General features: G+C 50.3%; 1 protein-coding gene across 1 annotated transcript in view; it reads left to right on the forward strand.

The window, feature by feature from the left end:
• Positions 1-5,863: 5,863 nt before the first annotated feature.
• Positions 5,864-17,801, forward strand: part of SKAP1 (src kinase associated phosphoprotein 1) — a 149,323-nt gene continuing 137,385 nt past the window's right edge. Inside the window, exons 1-2 of the mRNA XM_051774206.1 lie at positions 5,864-6,119; positions 12,321-12,426. Coding sequence (XP_051630166.1) covers positions 6,086-6,119; positions 12,321-12,426 — 140 coding nt within the window. The 5' untranslated portion in view covers positions 5,864-6,085. The remainder of the gene's footprint in view (positions 6,120-12,320; positions 12,427-17,801) is intronic.

Genomic DNA, 17,801 nt, shown 5'->3' on the forward strand with positions numbered 1-17,801 from the left:
CCCACGGACCTAGAAAACCCAAACCCCAGCCCAGGCCCCGACCCTGGGGCTCATTTCCCCAGGATCCTCCCTGGGGACGTGTTTCTCCTCTACCCTTCACCTCGTCCAGCCAGACTAAGCTCTTTCAGACATTTCAGTGGGTCCTGCTCTGACTGAGGTGTCGCTGGGATGAAAAACACTCCTGATCCCCCCCAGTCCCTCTGACAAACACACCCCCCCATACCTGCTCTGTTCCGAGAAACCTTCACAGCAGGGAGAAGGCAGCGTGTCTGGAAGGTAAATGAACCCAGAGTCTGGCAGTCTGAGCCAGGAGCAAGGGCCAGTCGTTTAGTTTTGCTTGGGGACCAGCCCTGTTTACCATAACTCAGGGCTGCTGACACGTTTTTGTTTCTCTTTGGCTCCGGCAGCTGATGAGCAGCAACCTGCGAGCCCCGGAGAGGCAGAGGGGAGGAGTGGAATTAGGAGGACAACGAAAGACCACTCAGCTTTGAAAATAAACGAGGGTTTATGAGCACTGTAACCACCCTTTCTACTGAACGACTTGGTCACCGGGAAGGACACCCGAGCTGTGGGACAATGGGAGTGACACAGGCAGGGAAAGTCTGGGATTACAGCAGAGCATTAGCACGGCAGAGCTGATTAGGAAACCAGGAGACATTATTCAAGCAGTCAGGTGCATTACCAGATTGGAAAGTTGCCTCTTTCCTGAGTTGTTGGTCACTGTCAGAGGCAGCAAATGACACCCAGTGGCCCAACAATTTGCCCTGGAATGGCAGGAGCCGTGCTTCAGAAATGGATGGAAAAGCAGCTGCTCTGGAAAGGCAGGAATTAGAGCCTGCTCTGAACTGGCAGCACCGGGAAGAGAGGACAAAAGGGCAAGTCGGTGCACTGTGCAGGGATATCGAGCAGGAGGAATAAAGGGGCTGCAAATGTACTTTCAGTGCTGCAGCCCCAGCCTGGGTGAACAAATAACCTGAGCCAGCCTAATGAAGCCCGTGATCCTCCACCTCCTCCGTGGAACGGGTGTCGGGGTCAGCATGTGCCCACCCCAGCACACACACGCCCTTATCTTATCTAATTACTCCCAGTTTCAGATTCATTTCGGTGCAGCTGCTTGAAATGGCTGTTATCAGCCGGGGCTTTGTGGTTTAACCTTGTTACCCTTTTGTTGTTAACCTTTCTGGATGGCAGAGGGGGGACGGCTGAGAGCCTGATGGGCTGGGGGAGCTGGGAGGGGGCAGAGGGGAACTGGGGGAGTCTGAACCCCCGGGATCTGTGAATTCACCCACTCCAGACTGAGATCCTGATGGGCTGGGGGAGCTGGGAGGGGGCAGATGGGGACTGGGAGGGGGAGAAGGGAACGGGAGGTTCTGCACCCCCTGGATCTGTGCATCCAGCTCCACTCCAGGCTGAGGATGTGCTGGGGGAGCTGGGAGGGGGCAGATGGGGACTGGGGGAGTCTGTACCCCCCGGATTTGTGCATCCAGCTCCACTCCAGGCTGAGATCCGGCTGTGGGAGGGGGCAGATGGGAACTGGGAGGGGGCAGATAAGAACTGGGAGGGGGCAGATGGGAACTGGGAGGGGGCAGATGGGAACTGGGAGGGGGCAGATAAGAACTGGGAGGGGGCAGATGGGAACTGGGAGGGGGCAGATGGGAACTGGGAGGGGGCGGAAGGGAACTGCAGGTTCTGCACCCCCGGATTTGTGCCTCCAGCTCCACTCCAGGCTGAGATCCGGCTGTGGGAGGGGGCAGAGGAGAACTGGAGGTTCTTTCCCCCCCCGGTTTGTGCATCCAGCTCCACTGCAGGCTGTGACAGCCCAGCCGGCTGCTTTCCCTTCCCTGACAGGCGCCGGTACCCAGCCACACAGAACAGCCCGGAACAGGGACACGTCTCCTGCCAACCTCTCCAGATCCTTTGATATTTCCGACAGCTCTGCCTCTCACATCCTCACCTCGCAGCGCTCAGCTCCTCTCAGGCTGCCCGGCTTTGTTTCCATAGCTACACCCAATCGCCTCTGCCTGCCTGCGAAATTGGATTTCAAAGCGAGACAAGCCTTCAAAGAAATTTGTCCATTTAACAGAATATCATTAGGAGAGAGCCTGTCTGCTGAACTTGGGACCTGAAATGATTAAGGTGAGGCTTTTATCGTGTGGGGAGGCAGCTTTACGTCCAGAGCCTATAAAGGTTGATGCTACATAACAACCATGTGGTTTGTGGAAGGTGCCAGTCACTACCAGGCTGCCCCAGCTCCTTCCCAGCTGACCACAAATCTAAATTTGTGACCTGTTCACACCTTCAAAAATGTCAGTGGTGAGAAAAAAGGAAAGAAATAATAAAAAAAAAAGTCACTTGTCTGGGAAACAGTTTGCCTGCTTTTTATCTGCAGTGCAGAAGGTCGAGGGGGAGGTTTGGCCTCGTGCAAGGATTTTGGGGAACAGCACTGTTGTCTCCATGGCTCCATGCCTCAGCATCCCTCAGTAAAACGGATTTAATAATGACAACAGCTGCTGTGTGGTCAGCCTGGCCTTAAAACCTGTCCCTGTAGGGCCTGAGGGCAGGATTGCAGGTGCTGGGCCCCGTTTGTGGCTGCCAGGGCCGTGGGATGGATGCATGGCCCAGGGGGCAGCAGTGCCAGCCTCCCCTTGGGATGCTGCTCCCAATGCTGTCTGCAGTGAAAGCCCCAAAACCAGGCTGCAACACATCCCAGGGGTGGAGCAGGAAAGATCTGGAGCTTCAGTGGTGCCACAAACTGCAACAGCAGGAAGCTTCTGGTGTGAAGTCCCCACTTCTCTGAGCTCTGCTCTCACAAGCTGCAAAGGAAGGCAAAGCCACCCCTCCCAAACCAGGTCACTGCTGCCCTGACACGGGGAAAAATTCCCCCCAGCCCCCAAATATGCTAAAGCAGTTCAACTCTTGGGCAAGTCTCGCTGACCAGGTATCTTCTGGTGCCTTTTTCCAGGGCTGTGCTCCCGGGTTGGTGTGGGAGCTGAAGGGGGTGGGGGCAGACGAGTCGCTCCTCTGCAGCCTCAGGAACGTTCCTTCCTCCGAGATTTGCATTGATCCGCTTTTATCGATCTCCCTGGCATATCTGAAGGCAGTTTCTGCCATCTAAGGGACCCAGTTCATTCCTTTATAAACTCGTTTTTAGACTTAGTCAGTCTCAGCAAGCAGCTGCTTTTATTTGCAGTGTGTAATGAACTGACTGGGGTTTGTACACAGCCGTGTTTAAATATTTATCCCCAAACAGCTCAAGGTGAGAACACGAGCACAGATCCATCATAAACATCCACCCACACACGCCACTGCTTCCTGCACACACTCAGAGCCACCCAGACGTGTCCAGAGCCTCGGGCAGCTGACACAGCCCCACGTTTTCCTCCTCATTTTCTAAATCCTGACTCATGAGCCCCCACCTGACTGGGAGGTGTAAGGGGGCAGGCACTGAGGTGTCTGTACTTTCCAGCAAGGCCATTTCCCATGCAAGGCTCCCCCCCCTCCGAAGTGCAGCAGCATTTCCTGTGCTTTGAGGGCTCTGCATCCGCTGCAGGATGTCAGGGTAGGTGCACAATTTCTTGCCCTAAAATCCAGGTTATGCTGCAGAGGTGATGTCAGGGTAGGTGCACAATTTCTTGCCCTAAAATCCAAGTTATGCTGCAGAGGTGATGTCAGGGTAGGTGCACAATTTCTCATCCTAAAATCCAAGTTATGCTGCAGAGGTGATGTCAGTGTAGGTGCACAATTTCTCACCCTAAAATCCAGGTTAAGCTGCAGAGGTGATGTCAGGGTAGATGCACAATTTCTCATCCTAAAATCCAGATTATGCTGCAGAGGTGATGTCAGGGTAGATGCACAATTTCTCGTCCTAAAATCCAGGTTAAACTGCAGAGGTGATGTCACTGTAGGGGAGTGAAGGGGGAGGGCCAGAAACTGGATTTACTCGGAGTAGGAAACCTGGAAGTTTGGGTGGGTGACGTCAGGCGTGAGCTCTGCCTCCAGATCTGCAGATCCCAGGGCACAGTTTTATTTTCCTTTCCCCTCTGGATTTTGTTTTCCCAGCTCGTGATCGTTACTGTGGCGGGAGGAGAGCAATAATAATAATAATAAATATTTGTTTTGATGCCAGGATATTGCAAAGGAAGGATGGAACCCTGAGCACTTCACCTGTGGGAAATGTTAAACTGGGGCAGGAAATCACTGCTGAGCTGCAGATCAGGAGTGCTGGGCCTCTTCTCCCGGATCTGGAGAGCAACTGAGAAGAAACACAGTGTCTCCTCTTCTCCCTGACTGAACCCCAAGTGGCAGCTGCCACTCCAGTGTTGTCACAGAGGGACTGGAGACACGAGAACCCACAGAAATTGGAGCAGAGCCTTCGGGTAAATCAGCTGCTCACGGTCACGGTGCCTTCACTGCTCCATTAAAATCATCCCTCCTGACAAGTGTTATTTGTATGGCAGGCAGTGAGGTGCTGTGCCCGTGCATAAAGAGGCACATTTCGACCAAAAAAGCCCCAAAAGAACTTGGCAGCTGCTCCGGGGGTTTCTGCTTCTGCTCCAGAACACCAGAGTTGCTGGCACGGCCCCAAAGCCAAACCCACAAAGGCCTGGGCTTCGTCTTGTACCTGGTTTTAATCTGATTTGTGCTGGTAACTAAAAGCATAACAGTCTTTGCCTTGTTTCACCCACTTGTCTCAGGAAGTGGGTCACAGAGCACGTCGGCACCTGACAGCACATGGGGGAGCTTCTCTCTCCTAAAACCATGGAACAGCCCGAGTTGGAAGGGCCCCACGAGGATGATCAAAGCCCAGCTCCATCCTCCTCTCGGGCACTCCCATCTCCTCCACACCTGGGGCTTTGCCAGCACAGCTCTTCTCTCCCAGGCGTGAGAGGAGCCTGAACCACCAGATTGCTTTGACTGAACTGAGCAAGCAGCTCTGGGCAAATCTGGAATCTGTCCCGTGTTTCCTTTATCCCAGACCTGCTGCATCCAGGTGCTGCATCCAGAGAGCTGCAAGAATCCAGTCCTCCAACTGTTTGGAATGATGCTCCTCCTCCGAGCATGGCATTATCCCACTGAAGCCAAGGGGCAGATCCCAGGGCACACTTTTATTTTCCTTTACCCTCTGGATTTTGTTTTCCCAGCTTGTGATGGTTGCTGTGGCAGGAGGAGAGCAATGATAATAATAAATATTTGTTTTGATACCAGGATATTGCAAAGGAAGGACGGAATCCTGAGCACTTCACCTGTGGGAAATGTTAAACTGGGGCAGGAAATCACTGCTGAGCTTCAGCCAGCCTTTGGATTTGGCAACACCGAGCCTGAAATTTGGGAATGCGAGAATGAAAAATAAAAAAAATAACATTGGTACCCCTTCTATTAGCTTGTGCTGATTCACAGCTGTGGGAGAGGAGCAGAGGCAGGGCTGAGGGGTTAACCTGCTGCAGTGGCACTGCTGGTTTGCAGAGCTCAGTTTGCATTTATTGCTGCCATAAAACACGTCCCAGTGCACGGCCCTGTTCTTTCTCCGGGCCAGAAACCTGAACGGCTCTTCCAGTCCAGCCCCCTCCCCGGGCAGGACGCAGGAGGAGGGGAAGTTTTATCGCAGAGCAGCCAAAGCACCGCGTTCTTCCCCCGTGCTTTAGAATTAGAGGAGGGAGCCTGGAACGAACCCAACCGGGCACGGGAGGGTCGATCCGGGGCCAGGTGTTGTGAGTTGAGCTCCTGGGGGGAGATGACACCCCATGGAGAGGGAGATGACACCCCATGGAGAGGCTGATGAGGGGCAGGTTCAGCTGGGCCGTTGCCGGGCAGGGATCGGGGGCCTCGGCAGCTCCTTGGGTGGGGCTCTGATTTTCGGGACACCACCTGGGCGAGCACCTGGGCGAGCCGGCTGCCCGAGAGGAGGTCCCGCGGAGGTTATAAGAGGGGGAGGTGGTAGCCGGGCAGAGCCCAGCGGTTCCTCCTGCTCTTTTTTGGGGTGTCCCCGCCCTCTGTGCTTCCTCTGTCGCTCTGTCCCTGCCCTCCCCCCGGGACAGGAGCGGGCGCGGCGCGTTTGGCTCCCGTGGGAAGGGGGCTGGGAGGTGCCATGATCCCAGAGGAGATCCAGAGGCTCCTGGAAGGTAACGGCGAATCCCTCCTGGCCCCTCGTCTGCTCAGCGGGGGGAACCCGCGGGGGAAGGAGCCGAAAAGCTTTTTGCACCTCGCTGGGCCGGGCCGGGGGGAGCAGTGGAAGGGCTGGGGGGGTTCTTCTGCAAGGCTGGTGGTTTGGGGTCCTCGGGTTGTGTGTGGCCTCGCTGCCTCTGCCCCCGACGAGCGTTTAGGACACGTGGCTGCCCTGCCTGCTCCTGTTTTCCAGGAGGTGCTCCTGTTTTTCAGGAGCTGCCCCGAGGGTCAGGGGTGTTAGGGGTGGGGGAGTTTTCTGGTGGTCCCAGAGCCCGAGTGTGTGGAAGACTGAGAGGTTTCTTCTGGCGTGGCCAAAATTATGTCCTCAGTGAGAGCTTCCTGGAAAGGTGAGGAGGCTCCACCTCTGAGCATCGTTGGGGCGAGACAAAGGGTGGGAGCAGCTGGTGGGCTGCACTGAGCCCCCTCTGCAGCTCCCCCCGGGGCTGGGGCACTGCTGGCTCCTGGTTTGAGATGTGCTGCTGTTGAGTCCCGTTGGGGATGTGCAGCTTGTGGGGATGTGTCTTCTGGAGAGCTTCAACCCTGGTCTCAAGCTGTGCCAGGGGAGGTTTAGGTTGGAGATTAGAAAGAATTCCTTTGCAGAGAGGGTGCTCAGCCCTTGGAATGGGCTGCCCAGGGAAGGGGTGGATTCTCCATCCCTGGAGGTGTTTAAGGACAGACTGGATGTGGCATCAGTGCCATGGGCTGGGAACCACAGCGGGGTTGGATCAAGGGTTGGACTGGATGATCTCAGAGATCCCTTCCAACCCAGCTGATCCTGTGATCCTCTGATTTTGTGATTCTCTGATTCTCTGATAACTTCCAGCTGGTGTCTGTCCCTCCCTGTGGAGCCCCCAAGCCCATCAGATCTCGCTCCCAAACACTTTGTGTCTTCCCCCAGATGTATCTGGAGGTTTTCTCTCCTCTGGATTTTAATCCCAGGGGCTCTGCTGAAGTTCACCCTTTCACATTTTTTGACGTGCAGCCCTTTATTGTTCGGGGCTGACACTTCTGTAAACAACTCATTTCTGCACCTGCCACCTTCCTTTAACTTAGATTATTTTCTTGTTAGCTGACTGCTTTTAATTGAAGGCTTCAGATCTCCTCCTAAAGCTCAGCCTTTGTTTGCTGACAGGTGGAGCAGGCTATGAATGGAGATTAATTGCATGTCACATACCTCTGCATCAAACTTGCTGTGTCTTAACAATCTGTATGGTCTTGAGGCCTTCCAGTGGCTGAGGAGGCTTCCAGCTCTGCAGGCTGGGAAGGGTGGATTTTATATATATTTTTATATATATTTAAATATATTTTATTTATTATTTTCTATATGTTATATATTCTCAGCCTGGAGAAGAGGAGGTTTTGGGGTGACTTAATTGTGGCCTTCTGGTACATGAAGGGAGCCAACAAGGAGCTTGAGAGAGACCATTGACAGGAGTTTGGAGTGACAGGACAAGGGGAATGGCTTCAAACTGCCAGAGCAGATTGGATTTGGGGAAGAAATCCTTCCCTGGGAGGGTGGGGAGGCCCTGGCACAGGTTGCCCAGAGAAGCTGTGGCTGCCCCTGGATCCCTGGAAGTGTCCAAGGCCAGGTTGGATGGGGCTTGGAGCAACCTGGGACAGTGGAAGGTGTCCCTGCCCATGGCAGGGGGTGGCACTGGATGAGTTTTAAGGTCCTTTCCAACCCAAATTATTCTATGATATAGGTATATATATATATTTAAAAAAATATATTTATATATATACAGATTATATATATATATTTATATATATACAGATTATATATATATATTTATATATATACAGATTATATATATATATTTATATATATACAGATTATATATATATATTTATATATATACAGATTATATATATCTTTATATATATACAGATTATATATATTTGTATATATACAGATTATATTTATTTGTATATATACAGATTATATTTATTTATATATACAGATTATATATATTTTTATATATACAGGTTATATATATATTTTTATATATACAGGTTATATATATATTTTTATATATACAGATTATATATATATATTTATATATATACAGATTGGCTCAGTCAGGTCTCTCTTCAAACTGCCCTTTTTTTTTTTTGTATTTTTTAAAGAGTGTTTCATACTTGCTGGCATAGATTCCTCCTGAAGGCTGACAGAGCAGCTCTGAAAATGTGATACATCTCTGCCAAACACAGTGCTGCTGGTTCTGTTTGGAGGAGCAAAGTCAATCAGATTCCCTGCCCTTCACCTGCCTCCTGGAGCCTCTTGGTTTCGGGGGGTGGGGCTGGAAAAGCTGCTTTTCCTGGTGGAGTTTGGGCACCAGGAGCACCAAGCAAAGCTTGGGGGTGGCTGAGGGCAGAGCTGTTGGAAAAATAAACACTGAGATGCTGTTTGGTGAGGGCTGGTGAGCCCCAGTCAGCTGCACAATGAGCAGCTCCAAAAGTTAAATATGAGGGAATTGGGGTTGAGACTTGGAAGCTGAAATTTTGGGAAGGTTCCCCCCTCTTGTTCCTTGCATGGGAAAGTGTCCAATGCAGGATGGATGAAGGTTCCTTCTGTTCCCAAGGTTTCCTCTCCCTCAGCCCCACAAATCTGGAAGGCCCACCTGTAAAATATTGTTTCACAATTAAAACATCCTTTTCTCGAGCTTCCAGAAGAGCTCAAGAAACACCTTGTGCAATAAATAGTTCACAGATTTATTTAGACAGGTGGGATGAGATGATCCACCCAACCTTCCCAAATCCCTGCCTGTCCTGGGACACATCCTGGAAATATTGGTGCAGTCCCAGGGAAGCTCAGGGTATCTGTGCTCTCACTGTTGATGGGTGTCCTAAACCCTTCTTTAAACTCATTTTTCCCACCCAGGGGTGATAAACTGCAGGAGGGGGATTGTGTGAGGTGTTGGAACAGGCTGGTTGGCTCAGCATTCCCTTACCTAGATCCTTTGGGACTGGTTCCACTGCACCAGGGGTGTGGGATTTCTGATGGCAGAGGAGTAGAAAAGAGTGAAAAAACCAACTGAATGTGGAGAGAATACCCAGGGCATCCTAATCCCCCTCAGCCCTGCTCATTGAGTGCTGATTAACTCCCAGAATTTAGTGCTGCCATTAAAAGGTTATTTGCTACCTGGACTTCAGTGGTTGTGACATAATTCTCAGGATGCTGGGCATCTCCTGCAGGATTAAAGTGCAGAGCTGCAATCACCTCTAGGAGCTCCCCTGAAACACTTGATGAAATCTCCACTGTTTTTTTTTTTTTTTTCCTCTCTCCCTCCTCTCTCTCTTTACCTTTTTTAGCCTCAGGAAAGGAGGAGGAGAGCCCTGTAAACTTTCCGAGTGGATCTGGGAGAGCCATCCATAAACATCAAGGCTCTAACGTTACTGACAAGCAGTAAAACCAACATTAGGGTGATTTACTCCCGAGCTGCTCACACATTGCTCTTCCTGAGCCACTCGGAGAGTTTATGGCCAGGGCTTTTCCTTTTCATTTCCTGCTGCTATAAACATTCGGGGCTGGCTGGGAAAGGGGGCCCTGCCTGCTCTGCAGGAGCCACCCAGCTCCTCCTATAACTTATCCAGCAGCTGATCTGGGCTGACATCCCAGTAAGTAAATGCTGTATTAGGGGCTAATCGTGCGCTCACCGCGTTAATCTGAGCTTAAAAATGACACGGGGGGTGGTAACTGGGATTTGCAGCAGTTCTGGGAGCACTTTGTTTTCCTCGCCTCTTCTCTCACTGCGTTTTTTCTGCCTGTAGCTCCTCTTGCTGGGCCATTTCTACTGCCTTGTTTTTTTATGCTCGTATGGAATAAATTGTCCCCTCGGCCTCATCTGTTCTGAGGAGGCTCCTCAGAGCAAGATCTGCTCTTTGGGCTTAGATAGATGTGCTTGGGTGCTTTCTGTGGCATTTGTGATTTAAGCCCCAGCATCTTTAAACCTGTCCTAAGCTGGTCCAGTACCTTGGGGGTGCAATTAAAAGTGCAGAGGGAGGGACCGAAAATGAATTTGAGCCTCGGGATTAGAAGATTGGCCTGGGATTGGCAAAGCCTGGGACTGGCAGAGCCTGGGTCTTACCCCAGGGTTAAAGTACCAGCAGTGAGTTTGTATGGACAGGCATTTTTACCTGGCATCTCTGTGCTCCTGGAGCTCCCAGACTGCTGCTGGATGTCGGTGTGGGGTTGGCAGTGATGCTGTGCTCGAGGGTTGCTGTCCATCTGCTGGGGCTGTGGGTCAGGGAACCATGGAATGGATTGGGTTGGAAGGGACCTTAAATCTTGTCCAGTCTCATCCCCTGCCATGGGGGTGGTTCCACTATCCCAGGCTGCTCCAAGCCCTGTCCAAGCTGGCCTTGGACACCTCCATGGGGCAGCCCCAGCTTCTCTGGGCAGCCTGTTCCACCACCAGCACAGGAAGGAATGTCTTCCTAATATCCAATCTAAACCTCCTCTCTGTCAGTTTGAAGCCACTGCCCCTTGTCCTGTCCCCCCAGGCCCTTGGGAACAGTCTCATCCCCACCCTGGAATGGCTCTGCTTGGATATTTTGATCTCCTGGGGTTGTTTCTCCCCTGGGAAGGGGTGGCTGTGGCTGATGGGCTCAGACCTGGTTCCCGGGGGTCAGGAGCCCTCCTGGCAGGAGGAAAGGCAGGGACACAGAGGCAGGAGCTGGTGAGGACCTGCAGGACCCTGCATTTGGCAGGAATGTGGTAATTAGCAGGTGCTCCCATAGCAAAACGGTGCTTTCAGCTGAATAAACCCCAAAAGGAGAACTGGGCTGTTGTGGAGACGAGTGTCACACTCTGGAGTCACTCCCTCTTCCCAGGCTGCTGTGGGCAGAGCTGAGTCCCCCTGCCCCTCTGAAGCCAAGGAAGGGGGCCCTGTACCTGGGGGATGCCCAAGCACCAGCCTTGCTCCCCCTCCACATCCTTCCTCGTGACCTTCACTTCAAAAACCTCTTTTTTTATTCCCCCCCCTCCCCTGCTCTAACCCTTCGAGCCCACCACGAGCAGGCACAGCAAAAAGGAACGAGGGGATCGCGTTTTTAACAGGAAAAAACCTTTAATTCCTCCCGTGGCATTCTGATCTTGAGAGGTGCCTGCAGGTGGAGGGGCTGTTTTTTGAGGAGCTCTGCGGGTACCTGGGGTGTGCTAAACGCTGCTGGCACCGGGCTGGCAGCAGAAGGAGCTGGAAGTCTTTGCAAGCAGGATATTAAACTGCCATTAGTGGCACAGCGTGGGGTGGGAGTTAAAGGTTGGAGGGGCCTGTGGATGTACAGCAGCAGAGCTTTGAGTGAAGCCAATCTTTGCTGAAGGAGAAGTGGAGCACGAGGCTGGGAGCAGGTGGGGCTGGGACTGTTTTGTTCTCCACCAGTTTGTTGGTTTTTTCTTGAGCTTGTTGGTTTTTCTTTCGGTTTCCCGTAAAGAACATAAATATTTATGCAAATAGAAGGCGCTCAATCCTTTCTGTCTGGCAGTTCAGGCCGGATCTCTGCACACAGATGTGCTTTTTCCAGGTGGGAGAACTGTCGTGTCTGCTTTTGTCTGAGCAGGCACAGGGTGCTGGGAGTCCAGCAACAACCCCGCAGGAGAACCCACCTTGTGACACAAGTGCACGACCAACCTGGTTTTCAGGGTGAAAAATCCCAGATCAGGGTGATTTTTGGAGTGTTGGTGGATACCTTGCACTGGTTTTAGGAATGCTTTGGATCCTCCCTGAATGGGAGAACCACTCCTGTGTCTTTAATGCCAAAAACCTTTCACAGCAGCAGATATTTAGGGTTTGGGGCAGCACAGAGGCAGGTGGAGTTGAACTTGGTCTGGTCACGTTTTCACTTCACCTTCCTCATCCTCTCTTCTGCTTTTGCCAGCGGTGAAAAGTTTCCAAAGTGAAAAGTTTCTTTTCACTTGTTTATTTGCCTTGTGTACTGTTGCAATTAGAGAGAAGCTCTGTCATCCCAGGCAACATTTAGATCCTCTTTAATCACTTCCAGGGCTTCACTTCTCCAAATCAAGTCCTCAGACTGACTGACCCGTGTCTTTAGCTCAGACTGGGCTGGTGCCTCGAGGGCTCTGGGTTTCTTAGCCAGGAACAGGGATCTCTGAGTTTTAAGGATCTCTGAGTTTTAACCTGTAATTCCTTCTTCCCCAGATGCTGAGGAGTACCTGGCAGAAGGGCTGCAGAACGAGAACCTGAGTGCTGAAGCCAGGGAGCAGAGGGATGCCATTCTTCTGGGCATCCAGAGAGTCAAAGCCAGGTCAGTGTTCTCTGAATTCTTCTCTAATCAAAGAATGGTGGCACATCCTGGGGTACTTTGTGCTGGTAGAGTTGGCCCCATGCTTTGAAAATCCATGGACATTCAGGGCTTGGTGCAATAAGACCACTGGTTTTTACACTTCCAGTTAACCAGTTTATGGTTGTCTGGAAAATCATCATTATTTTGTTCAGAATTTGTGCGTTTCGAAGTGAAAAAATGCTGCCTTGGGCTGGGAATGTGCAGCTCTTTTCATGTGGGGTCTCTGATCCTCTCCTGTTCCAGAGAGGGTTTTTTGTGGAGAAAATCCATCACTTGAGTCTGTGGGTAAATCAATAACTGTGAGCAGAGATTCGTGCTGTGGATTTGCTGCTCCAAGTATCCCTTTCACAGGGGGGCTCCTGAGCTCCAAAACGTGTTGTCTGGACTTTGATCCGGCAAAAAAGGAATGAAGGGGATTTATTGACTTAGAACCCAGGTCAGGCCTGGATTTTAAAGCCTCAGGACTGTTCCAAGAGCAGTAAGAACACGAGATGCATCATTTGGAGAAACGAAGGAAGCAAACTTAATTTTTTTTTTTCCTATTGTTCTGAGGGGAAAACTGAGGAACAAAAAAAATAGACCCAACCAGAAATCAGGCTGCTCAAGGCTTAAATAAAACTTTAGGCCTCAGCTGGGTTATGTTTTTGGCTGGCAATGTGCTGCAGAGCTCGCTGTGGCTGCTCTGGTTACGAGCTGTGAGTTGTGTCACCCGGTGCTGAGGCCTGACAATAAAGCTCAGGGTGGCTGCCTGAGCCGAGCAGCCAGTTTAAATAAAGCTGCTGTCGAGTCCCTGAGAAGAGGAGGATTTTTATCCTTTGGAAGGGCACAGCCAGACTTTTATTCCCTGCAGCCCCACTGAAGAACTTTTGCAAGATACCCCGCTGGATCTTAATCGATCTTTCCCGCTGGCTAATTAAGCATCAGTTTTACTCAGCAGCTCGGGACTGTGTAATTATCAGCCTGGGTTGCCCTGAATAATTGAAACAGGCTGAATGCAGAAGATGGAAGCCTTTGGAAAAGGGGGCTGGAGCTTGGCTGATGGCAGAGTGGGGGGCTGTGGGTGCAGCAGTGTCCTGGGACGGGGCAGGAAAAGGGCTCCGTTGCCTCTTTGCTGGTGTGATCCCCCTGAAAAATTCCTGTAGGCAGGAATCCTGGATGGGAGAAGTTAAATAAGCAGGATTCTGAAGCATTCAGACATCAGGGAAGATTTTTGGATTTTTTTTTTCCTTTTTTCCCCAGTGTCCTGAGGGCACTCAGCTTCCCCAGGGGCAAATCTGTGCCTCCGTGAAGTGCAGCTCCGGGTCTGGTTTTAAGGAATTAAACCCAAATAGCACCAAACTTGATAAATGTGGGGGGGCTGCTGGCAAAGTTGGGAGCTCTGGGTTGTTCTTGCCTCCTGGGGTAGGTGGTCTCTGTCTTGCTGTGCTGTCAGAGCTGTGAGTGGGGCTGGAGAAGTGGGATGAGGTGCTGCTGGGGCTGTTGGTCCGTGGATTTCTGCCTTCCCAGAGGTTGTTTGGCTTTGATTTGCTCGAAAAAGGAGCAGCTTTTTTAGGTCCTGGAGCTGATGCTGTGACACAGAACTCAGCCTTGGCTCTTAGCCCTTCCTCAGCCCGAGGGTACAATTTGGGGTGAAGCTTTTTTAGAACCAAATCACCTCGGGGGGGGGGCAAAAAAAAAGCAGTGGGAGTGGTGCAGCAGCCTTTGGAAAAAAAAAAAGCAGTGGGAGTGGTGCAGCAGCCTTTGGAAAAAAAAAAAGCAGTGGGAGTGGTGCAGCAGCCTTAGCACGAGGAGAGGGGATGTGAAATCCCTCCTGGATGCTCAGGTTGAGGTGTGGGGCCTCAGTCCTGCTGCTGATTGAAATAAATTGCAGGTACTCGAGGAGGGGAAAGTGAGACCCTTGAGCCAGGACCCTGCAGGGCTTTATTGCGTGGAAAGGGGGGAGAGAGCAGAGGCTGCAGACAGTCCTCGTGCTGCCCCCAGCCATTAGTGCAATGATTTGTGGTGGGAGATTTACTGGAATGGTTTGATGGGAGAGGATCTGAGCAGGTCCCGCTCTGGGGGCCGGGTTTGGCTCCTCGGGGAGCTCCCTGTGGCTTTTGTGGTGGGTGTGCAGGAAATCATCAGCCTCTGCTGCCTTCAGGAAGCTCCTGCCTCCCCCCCAGCAGCCCTCTGGGGCGTGTGGGTAGGGTTTCATTTTCGGGTTCATAATGGAACATGAGTAAAGTGCTGGACTGCTGAGGAGAGACACGTGTGTCTGCGAGGGGGAAGAGCTGCATCCCGAGCCAGGCTCAGGAACTGCTCCTGGAATTCGGCTGGCGGGTCTTTATAGGGCTCCTCTCACGTGGAGACACAAAACCCGAGCGCTTGGTCACGTTGGAGTCACCCCCGACCCTCCTGGAGAAAAAAAAACCACCAAGAATTTGGTTTAATACACATTTCTTGCCCTTGGCAGGCCAGGGCATCACCTGGAAGTGTCCAACACGGGAGGATTTTCATCCTCTTCCCCAGCACCACGTCCCCCCCCTCGAGGCAAAGCTGCTTTTCAAGCTCTGCTGTGACAGGACAGTGACACAAACCCAGGGGCCCCATCCTGGGACTCATCCCTGATCCACGGGCTCTTCCCCCCCGGAGAACAACCCCCAAAGCTCATTTTTACTGCCCTGTTCTCTGATGTTCCTTAAACTGATGGCAACATTCCCACTGCTAACGCTGGGCTGTCGTGCTCTCTGAACTCTGGGATGAAAATCCTCCCGTGTTGGACACTTCCAGGTGATGTCCTGGCCTGCCAAGGGCAGGAAATGTGTATTAAAACAAAAAAATACATTAAAATTAACATAAATAAACATATAAACCAAACATATTACATGCAACCATTATATATATAAGCATATATAAAACATAAATAGATATAAATAAATATATAGAATAATTAAAATCTATACATAATACAAATATTTTATGTAGATATATAATTAATATATGTAAATAATACAAATATTTTATGTAGATATATAATTAATATATATAATACAAATATTTAATGTACATATATACATATATATTTTACATACATATTTAAATTATACAGTATGTTTTAGACACATTTTAATGTCATTGTAAATTATATTGAAATATAATAAATTCAAATGTAAATGTATTATAATCTATTGTAGAATAGAATAATTCTACATGCTGATAATTAATTATTAATAATTCTATATTAATATATAGAATATGAATATATTTGAATTATCTGGCATTTGTTTATATAAACATTTATATATAATATATGAAGACTATAAAGTATATAATAATAGCTATTATAATATATATTATACAATACACAAAATATATATAATATAGAGAAATATATACATAAAAATAAATACAAAGAGATTATGAGGAAAAAATTTGCCAGGCCAGGATTTCCATATAAGAAAGTGGAAGAGGATTTGACTTATTAGGGAGCAAAAAAAAAAAAAAAGAGAAATAAAAGAGAACTGTTTCAAGGCTGAGCAGAATCCAGAGGGGCCTGAGATGCTCCTGGGGACGTTTCCATCCTCTCCTTCAGTCTGACCTGCAGAAATGGTCGCGTTTGGGGAGAAAACAGGCCTGTTTTGATAAACTCCTGCCCGTATTAACTGCATTTATCACTTCAATTTTCGGCCCGATTCGAAAGTTTTTTCGAGATGGAAACGAAAGAAAACGCGATTTCAGGGTAATTTTGCTTCATTAGGGCAAATGTACTGCCTGTAATTCCTCCCCATATTAAACTCATTAGGCTGAATAATGCGCGATACGGAGATAAAAAGGGATTTAAGGATGTGACCTGATGGGCAGATAATTGAGCTGCGCCCATTAACGCCGGGGCCGGACCGCGGCCCCACCGCATCGTCCTTAATTAGGCAAAAGTGCTGCTTCTCCTCCCTCACCTTCTTCCGAGAGCTGGAATTTATCTGCTCGCCGAGGAAACGACCTCGCTGAGCAGGAGTTCGTTCCCATTCCCGTGCCCATTAAATACAGATTTATTCTGGAAGGGGAGGGGGGAAAAAAAAAAAAAAGGCGAGTCCCCGTCGGGGTTAATTCGCGTTTTTGAGCCTAAAAATGAGCTGCTCGCGTTGGTTTTTGCCCTCGGTGGGGGGAGATGGTGGTGCTGGTTGGGGTGGGGGGGTTGGTTTGGGGCGGGTGTTGATGGGGATGTGAAGCCTCTCCTGCCCTGCCCTGGGAGCCCAGGAATTCCTGGACATTCCAGGATTTAATCCCGACCCTGCTGACTGGATTTCTTTTTCAACTTTCTGGGGGGGACTTGAAAATCGGGACTGTTCCCGATTTATCCCGTAATCTCAGGATGGGATTTTCTTTTGCCCCCTTATTTAAAGAAGGAATTCTCAGTGTCAGCGTGGCAGGGGCACGAATCCAGCTCAGTTTTATCCCACCCCACCTGCTTTTCTTCCCTGCCTGGGCTGAGCGTGGCCCTTCCCTCTGCCCCTAAAGCACCTCAGGGGGGGAGATGGTGGTGCTGGTTGGGGCGGGGGGGTTGTTTTGAGGACCCCCAGAGGGTGTCGATGGGGATGTGAAGCCTCTCCTGCCCTGCCCTGGGAGCACAGGAATTCCTGGACATTCCTGGGGGTTCCAGGATTTAATCCCGACCCTGCTGACTGGATTTCTTTTTTGAGTTTCTGGGGGGATGTTCCTGATTTATCCCATAATCTCAGGATGGGATTTTCTTCCCCCTCACCTTATTTTAAAGAAGGAATTCTCAGTGTCAGCGTGGCAGGGGCACAAATCCAGCTCAGCTTTATCCCACTGTGGTGCTTTGAGACCCCCAAAAATCCAATTTCCAAGTCCAAGCCCCCCTCCCACAACTCACCCCAGTGCAAGAGGGATTTTCCAGACACAAGACTCAACATGGAGGGAAGGGAATTATATTACAATTATCACACAAATGACTGTTATAAGACACTATACACACAATTCTAACTATATCTCTCCTATGGCAAAGCAATATTTACATTGCATCAAATCTCTTTTCCCTCCAATAAAAGGGAGGGAAGAAGGGAAGATCCCTTCCCCTTTGAGGGCAGCAGTGTCTCTGCTCTTCCATGCTGGAGTTGTTGTACCTGGATTTCTCTCTCTCTCTCCATCCCACCCACCCCACCTGCTTTTCCCCTCCACCTGTGCCGAGCGTGGCCGTTCCCTCTGCCCCTTTAATTCACTTTGGTGCCTCCTGGCTCAGGCTCTTTGCCATCATTTGCATCGTTTTCCAGCCCAGCTGATAAAATTACCCCCGTTTTTCCCCCCCCCTCCATTTCCTTGTTAATCTGAAACCCGAGCCC

The sequence above is a fragment of the Manacus candei genome, unplaced genomic scaffold (genome assembly GCF_025592945.1).
Source record: "Manacus candei isolate 608988 ecotype Guabito, Panama unplaced genomic scaffold, ASM2559294v1 h1tg000192l, whole genome shotgun sequence".
In the NCBI taxonomy this organism is placed as follows: domain Eukaryota; kingdom Metazoa; phylum Chordata; class Aves; order Passeriformes; family Pipridae; genus Manacus; species Manacus candei.